General features: G+C 56.1%; 1 protein-coding gene across 3 annotated transcripts in view; it reads right to left on the bottom strand.

Moving 5' to 3' along the window:
* Nucleotides 1-2,320: 2,320 nt before the first annotated feature.
* Nucleotides 2,321-8,268, bottom strand: part of PHF2 (PHD finger protein 2) — a 90,856-nt gene continuing 84,908 nt past the window's right edge. For all 3 annotated transcript variants that reach the window (XM_088838152.1, XM_088838151.1, XM_088838150.1), the window contains exons 19-22: nt 6,488-6,583; nt 5,860-5,969; nt 4,895-5,285; nt 2,321-4,299 (exon numbers count right to left, since the gene is read on the bottom strand). In XM_088838152.1, the coding sequence (XP_088694278.1) occupies nt 4,211-4,299; nt 4,895-5,285; nt 5,860-5,969; nt 6,488-6,583 (686 nt within the window). In that variant the 3' untranslated portion in view covers nt 2,321-4,210. The remainder of the gene's footprint in view (nt 4,300-4,894; nt 5,286-5,859; nt 5,970-6,487; nt 6,584-8,268) is intronic.

Below are 8,268 nucleotides of genomic sequence, written 5' to 3'. Positions count from 1 at the left end.
TGGGTCGGTTTAAGGCTCTGAGCATCTAGGCAGGACCATGCAAAGCAGACTGGGCTGTTGGTGGTGCTGAGCTCCCTCTCCACTTGCACAATGGTAACATGTGCCTGATGCGCACAAGGGGTAGAGGGGGATGGGGGAGAGGGAGATGTCAGAAGGGGAGGGAGCCCTAGAAGGAGCGGAGCCCTAGGGGGACAGGAACCTGGGTGGAAAGTAATCCGCTTTTACTCAGCCTATCCAGCAGCAGGCTGCTTGCTCCCCTGCAGGGGCTCCCAAGGCCTGCCACATCCCTGCTGTGTGGACACCCTCCGTGACTCTGAGCCAGCTGCTGAGCCACCTCCCACCATTTGATCACCCTGAGGTCTGGTCACCTGCCCCGAGGCCTTTGCTTGTGTCGCCGAAGACAATTTCATCTCATGGGCTGCTCCAGGGAACCTCCCAAACTCCCTTCTTTCACCTGGAGTATAAGACGACAGCATGGATGTCTTATCACAGACTGTCCTACTGCACAAGGGAGCAGGTGACAGTGTGAGTCCCAGGTGAGGCAAAATTTCCCCTTGGCAAAATCAGCCCTGATGAAGCCTCTGTACGTTTCTCAACATGGAGCCTGGAACTCAATATTTGCTCAGGAAAGTGATTGTAAAATTCAGCTCAACTTTGTAAGTTGAGTTGAGGCAATTTGTTATTCATGCCATGTTCAGTGCACAGGACACCAGCCACTCAGGAGTCTCAGGCAGAGCTAGGGCAGCCTGCAATAACAAACAGCTCCAGCATCTCAGAGGCTTAACATGCAACCCTTTATGTTTCCTTTTGAGAAGTTTGTTGCTGGTCAGATGGCTCTCCAGGACCCTGGGCCAGCATCCTGTGGCCCCCTGGAGCTGCCTTGATACGATGGTGGTGTTCCACTCACATGGCCAGCCACCTGTTGCCAGGAGGTTGAGAAATAATGACTGAGCAAGGGACGATCCCGGAGCACTCAAGTCTCACCCACGGAGGGCTTCAGTCTGAGCCTTAGCTTGTCTGTCAAGTGAGGGGTGGTTTCGTGGGACCAGGCAGGGAGCTTTATTGCATAGAGATGAGAAGACCCCAGAAGGGCCACAGTCAGCACCAAGCATGGAGCAACACAGGCCGCTTGCTCCCCCCGCTACAGGCATACCGAGAAATGCACAGCCTGGGTCCACCTATAGTCAGTCTGGACACATGGACTGCAGGGGTCACAGCAAGGGCCTGGGGCACAACCAGGCCAGGCTGCCCCAGGACGATGTGGGTACAGCCCAGGACAGGGCCTCGGGCCAGGGAAGAGACACTGGGCACCTTCTGGGAGCCCTCCCCAAGCCCAGGGCCCCAGGTCCCAGGTGGCCCTCTGAAGATACAATCCCCACAGTCATGCTGGGGTGGGGAAACCCAAGGAGCACCCAGATAACTCAGCTTCAAGGACTCCAACTCAGAGGCTGGGCACCCAGAGCCAGTCCTGGGGAGCAGGATGCACAGAACAGCCCAGGGCTCAGCACAGTCCCTCGGAAGCTATGGGATGAGGGTGTGGGGACCCCTGGGGGATCCACAGGGCAGAATCTGGCTGGATCTGGGCAAGGACAGCAGAGCTGCCAGGCAGGGTGAGTGCCCAACCTGGGGGTGTGCAGAGGCCCCAGTTGTGGGGTCCAGCAGAGCGGATTCAGGCTGTGCAGCTGAACACTGCATCCCAGGGCCCAGCCAAGTCTGAGAAGCCAGGCAGCTGGGGCAGCCCCAGTGTGGGCCCAAGGTGTCCTCTGTGGCGGTCCCCTCTGGCTGGCTGCTCTTTCCCCCTAATCTTTGATCTTCACTGTGCATCTGATAGGGTGGAATGGGGCGGGGTCTACTTTCATTCATCTGTTGTAAATAACATCTGAGTTAGACTGAAATCCTGCACACATTCTGGGGTGCCTGTCACTGGACTCGCTAAACTGCATGCCTGTGAACACTAAGACACCAAGAATGCACTACAGGCCCCTGAGGACGCTTGGCGCTGGGGCTGGTATTGCCAGGGTCTCAAAGGCTGCTCACTCTGACCAGGGGTCTCTTCTGCCTGCGCATACAGGCTGGCTCAGGGTGCTGTAGCTTTGGGGTACAGGACAGTACATATGCCCTATCGGCAATCCAAGGGCTTTCCAAGGGGAATGTTGGCAGCCACGCCCTGGGCCTGGGTAGGGGGCCTGGCCTACCGCCCACCCTCAAACCAGCCCACCACACTGGTCCACTCCTCCCCCCAGTGTCCAGGACCCCCACCATGTTCACTGCAGAGTGGACAACAGCGAAAGAGGCAGAAACGACAGAGACATGCTTCTGTACAAAACCGGAAATATTTTTACTCTTTTAAAACTTTGATCTAAGTTGCCTTAGACCTCATGGACTCGATACAAGAGTAATATGAATTGGGAAATAAAACACTTTAATAGCCACAATAAACTTTGTTAGAAATGTACATGTTGCCAAAATAATAATAATAAAATTAAAAAAATAAAAGAGAGGAAGAGAGAGAACAGCTTGATGGCCAGGTTAGATTATATAAATGTTCAACAAGGACAGGAAAGGAAACCTTCAAAATGCTGGGTCAGAATAGTCAGGGCCCCGTGAGGCTCGCCCCTTCCAGCCTCTGGGCCCCGGGGCTGTGTCCCCCAAACAGGATGAGCAAGGATGGCAAGGCCCACACGAAGCTGCCTCTCCTCATGGACAGAACACCCAGGGATGGGCATATAAACAAAGCTCATAAGAAATGTACAAATATAAAAAGCTACAAACATTAATAAATTACAGCATCACAAAACACAGAAACACTTCACAAGGTGCTAGTAAAATAACTGTACCCCCACCCCCTTCATCAACAAGAAGGAAAGAAAGAGCTGGTATTCAAGTTGAAGATTCCTCTTCAAATGTGTCTGAAATAGATCTTTTGTGTACTGTTTGCTTCTGTAAAGACAGATATAAGGCTGCACAGACATCACTTGTTTTTCAGGCAATACCTTAGTTCCTAAAAGAAAAAATAATAATAATAACCATAATAATACAAAGAAAGAAGGAAAAGGAAAAGCATCGGAAACCCAACTGTTCATCATACTCGGCAAAAAACTCGTATAAATGTTAATGAAGGACTCTATAGAAAGAAATTCCTAAAGATACTTTTACTCTTATAAAAAAGAAGTTATTTAAAAAGCTATTTACACGCTACATTCTATGAAAAATATGCTTCAGGAAATACATCTAAAATTAAAATACAGGATTGCCTGAGAAACAAATCCAGCCCCTCCGTGTCGATGGGCAGACACGTGGTCCAGGAGCCACCCATGCACTCGACACCAAACGTCAACAAGTGACAAGATAGAAGTGCCTGGCCCCCAAGTCCTTGGGCCACCTGGCCACCACCTGCCCCACCAGGCATATGGTGGAGTGCTTTGGCTGGGAAGTGCTTCTCGGAGTATAGATGGTCAGGCTGGATGAGGCCCACCCACGTGGCTTAGCCTGGGCCCCCGGGATGCCACACTGTGGCTGGGCCCAAGCCCTTCCCCGGGGACCCCATGATGGCTCCAGTTCACCCCCACTGACATACTGACCCTGCTGCCAGCCCCAGCCGGCCCCAAGAAATGCCCCAGACATTCAGGGCACAACACCCACCATCCGGCCCACCACCCACTATCTGGGGAGCACAGAGGCTCCTCTCCTAACCGGACCGAACACTCTCTGGACTTGTCTGAGAATCACTTGGGAAGAGGGGGGCACATACACACCCCAATTTCTCCTCCTCTTCCTCTCTAGTGTTCTTTGCCTTTTTTTAAGCCTCTGGAGGCTACCAGTCTGTGGCCAGCTCAGACTCTGGGCCTGGTGAGCATTGGCTCACTCCTCCTTCCTTGAAGGACTCATGCTCCCAGCAGAGCTGCAGAGGCCCTGCAATCACACCCATGCTCGGGGATGCCTGGAGGCTGTCCTGAAACTGGAATGGTCCTCAAACAGGCGGGGCCATGTTTCGGGAACTGGTCACTCTAAGCAACTTGAGAAAGGACGTCAGTCCACATTGGCAAGCTCCGCCTGCTGAAGCAACAGATGCTCATGTGAGGGGGGTGGTTGCTGGGAGGAGGCCAGGCCCTCCCTGGGTGAGGCAGCAAGGCCACCCTCCTGGGGGCTGATGTTCTAGCGGGGCTCCGGGGGTCCTGAGAGGAGCAGAAGGATCTTGGCTTTCCAAACTTTAAAGGAGCAGTTTTCCATTCCGATGAATTTTCAAAATTTTCCCAAGCCTCTGTTTGGCAGTGGCCATGCCCTTTTTTGTACGTTTTCCTGGGGAGGTGGAAACACAAAAGAGACAGGTAAGTGAGAGAAGCAGCATGTGCGATGGGGGTCTGTAATCCCTCAGTGAGCCCACACCCCTTCTGTAAGATGGGTGACGCCCAAGTACAGGGAGCTCTGCATCCCTCCAAAACCGTCAACTGTCAACAAAACGCCCCTCAGAGGCCGTGTCGACAAGGGGCTGGGGCGTGGCGTGTGCAGCAGGAACAGTCCAGGGATGGCATTAGGGCTACCTAGAGCTACACTCCCCATGTCCACGGCTGGCTGGGGCTCACGGCGAGGACGCAGTGGGCCTGGGATGACCCCTAAATCACATGGAGGAGCCTGGGTCACCTTAGATCACTCCCAGTGAACCCTCAGCAAACCACCAACCGCACTGTCTCCAGACCCAGGACTCCTGGCAATCTAAAGGAATGGACCAAGCTCCAAGGTACCCAGAACCCCCTTGGTGAGTAACCAGAGGTCTCAGTCTTGAAAGGAGCCATTTCTCTCACACTGACTGAGGGCCTGGCCACAGAAACTCATGGCTGCAGGGACAGAGACCTGTGGTCACTCACAGGCAACCCAGGGTCGGCAAGCAAGGTACCTTTGGCAGCGGTGTTGTTGGGGGATGATGAGGAGGGCCTCCTCTGCGTGAGGAAGACCCCGGGGGCCATGGGCTGAGAGGCACGGCCAGCTTGGGCCCCAGTGAAGGTGCCAGCTGCTGTGTACTCATGGTCAACCAGGCTGCTGCTGTGGGACTCTGGCGGGGGCTCAGGTGAGCTGCCCTCCTGTGAGGCCTGGCTGCTGGCCGTGCTGGTGGAGGCTGGGGTGGTAGAGGCCGGGGTGGTGGAAGCCGAGGTGGTGGAGGCCGAGGTGGTGGAGGCCGAGGTGGTAGAGGCCGAGGTGGTGCCGGCAGAAGCGGAGGCAGAGGGGGAGGTGGTGTTGGGAGCCAGCTTCCTTTTGGTGTTCTTTTTCTTTTTGCTTTTCTGCTCCTCCTTTAAACAAAGCATGCAGGTGTGTCACCCCACAGGGCTGGCCAGACCTCAGACTCTGGGGAGCAGCCTGGTCTACTGTGGACAAGGCTTCTCCCACGGAGCTGAGCAAGTCAGCACTGGAGGAGCAGAAAGGGCTGGACCATGCCCGAGCCCACCTCCAGCCACCACGAGCCCCCCAGAATAGTACTGGGGTCTGTGGAGGGACCACCAGGCCCCGCTCTGTGAGGCAAGCCGTCCTGGACATGGGGACATGCAGGACACAGCATCAGCACTCAGCTGCCGTGGCCAGACCCTGCCCAATCTGAGCTTACCTACTGGTGGACATGTAGTATGGCTCCCTAACCCCCCATTCCCCACCACCCCACTGTGAGCTGCCATGGGACTTCTGACACCAGTTCCCAGCTTCTCTACTTCCCACTAGCATGGACCAGGGAGCCTGAAGGAACCGGGGTCAGCAATACTCAAATGTCCCCAAGGTTGTGACAGCCCCAGCCTGGGTGATCCCCGTGCATGAAAGTGGGGGGAGCAAAGGCATCAGGGGGAGCCTAAGCCCAGGCGGGGACGCTCTCCTCACCTGCTGGGACAGTTTGGCTGCGGCAGCTGCCAGCCCAGTCTCAATGGAGGCCACTCTGGTCCCCTCGCGCACAGGCCTGTCTTGCCTTGGTACCGATGGGCCAACCCGCGCTGCAGGAAAGAAGGTCAGCCTGCCTCGAGTCGCCACCCAGTGCCTGAGCGCCCTCCCGATCTCCCAGCCCTGCCCTAATCTGTCCCTGAATCCCAGGGACAAGTCACATTTTTGGGGAAGGTCAGCAAGAGCCCCAACCTCGTGTGGGGGTGGTTGCCCTACACCAGCAGGACGGGAGGGGTCAGGAAGGGAGTGTGTTAGGGGAACCAGACCCCACTCTGTTGGCTGCCATGATGGGGGCTGGGGCAAAGGGGACCCTCCCAGGGTTGCTCGTCGAGGAGAGCCAAGGCAGAGGGCCAGCGCACCACAGGGACGCTGCACTGCCCTACTGGCAGGAGTCGGGACGCCTTTGAGTGTTTGCAAGAGCACTTGACTGAGGTCCCGGGATCGAAGTGGAACCCCAATCGGGCTCCAGCAGGCCACAGACACCCTGTCTGAGCCACAGAGCCAGTGGGTGTGCAACGTGACCACTGGCATTCTGTGCGGACGGAGCTCCCCTCCCAGCCCCCAGCACTACCTGTCGGGCTATAGGGGGCGTCATCCGAGCCTTTCCTCTTCTTGGACCGGGACTTGAAAACAGGACTGTCCTCATCCGACTCCAGGGAAGGGTAAACTAGACGGGGAAAGAGGAGGAAGGACTGAGCTGCTGGTATGGCCCCAGGAGGATGGGTGCTGCAGGCTGCTGGCAGGCCTTGTGAGCGGCATCCCTGGGGCTGTCCTCAGGCTCCATAGGACCAGCCCTCCTGGAGTGGTTGCCACGCGCGTAGGCACAGCTGGCCTCTGAACTCATCCAGCCCAGGCACCCTTAGCATCCAGAGAGGCCAGACAAAGGGTTCCATCAAGCCCCCATGGCCACCCAACCAGCCATGCCTACCCCAGCCTGGCCGCCACACCCACTTGAATGCCCAATTCTTAAGACATCTCTTCTGTTGCTGTCAGAGAAGGGAACCTCTGATGTCCACGGAGCCGGCTGGCTCTGAAGGACCCCAGACTCTCCTCAAGTCTCTAGAGCAGGAAGACCCACACAGCAGTCCTGGGTGACTCACTGGGTGCCTCCTCCTATTATCAATAGGTTTAACCCCCAGGACCTGCCCCATGTCCCAAGGGTGCCCCTAAATGGAGTTCACCCCACTGTCAGTCTGTCAGACCATGACAGCCCCCGCCAGTGAGGCCTGAAAGTATCCTCCAGATAGGATAGGCCCAGCCTCACCACGGGAGGGCTCTCCAGGACAAAGGTGCAGCCTCACACCATCAGGATCACACTGAAGACAGGCCCTGTGCCGTGGGGACAGCACACCCCTCGCCCTGAGAAGCACACCGCACCCCATGGGGACTGGGACATCCCGGGCAGTGGGCCAAGGCATGGAGGTAGGTCCTTGCTCCAAGGCTCCTCTCAGGCTGTCCCAACAGCAACTCCTTCAGACCGTATTGGAACATGAAGCGCTGGGCCTGGAGGGGCTACAGTGTGAGGTGAGGGGCCATGCTCCTGGGCAGAGGCCACAGCTATGGGCCAGCCGCCAACTTACTGCACACCTCAGACTCAGGCCACAGAGCCACTCTGGGCCTTGGTTTCTCTGTTTACACAGACCCAGAATGGATGTGGTCTCAACGTGGTATAGCCACGTGAAGGACAGTCAGGCAGGTTCTCAGGTGCCATAGGCAGCGACCCAGGCAGACACCACAGACACGGGCCACACAAAACGCCCTGCAGGAGCACGATTCACAACAGCCAAAAGGTAGAAGCCATCCAAGTACCTGGGGATGGATGAAGGGATATGCAAACGTGGTGTGTCCACACGGTGGAGTGTTATCCAGGCATTAAAAGGAACAGAGATGACACGCATTACAATGTGGATGCAGCCTGAAGAGTGTGCTAATGAGGACTTCCCTGGTGGGACAGTGGGTGAGAATGCACCTGCCAATGCAGGGGACACAGGCTCAATCCCTGGTCCAGGAAGGTTTCACATGCTGTGGAGCAACAGAGCCCGTGTGACACAACCAATGAAGCCTGTGCACGCTAGAGCCCACACGCTGCAACTACTGAGCTTGCGTGCTGGAGCACTGAAACCTGCGTGCCTCGAGCCCGTGCTCCACAACAAGAGAAGCCGCCACATTGAGAAGTCAGTGCACCACAAGGAAGGGTAGACCCAGCTCACCGCAAGTAGAGGAGGCCCACATGCACCAGTGAAGACCCAGTGCAGCCAGAGAAATGCATAAATAAATGAATAACATGTTACCATAAGCTAAAAAAAAAAGAGTATGCTAGTGAAAGAAGCCAGGCACCAAAGACCAAGTACT

The sequence above is a fragment of the Moschus berezovskii genome, chromosome 7 (assembly GCF_049115385.1).
Source record: "Moschus berezovskii isolate FMDL1 chromosome 7, NW_MosBer_1.0, whole genome shotgun sequence".
NCBI lineage: Eukaryota > Metazoa > Chordata > Mammalia > Artiodactyla > Moschidae > Moschus > Moschus berezovskii.
The sequence above is the reverse complement of the archived record's forward strand: the minus strand, read 5'-3'. Positions and strand labels throughout refer to the sequence as shown.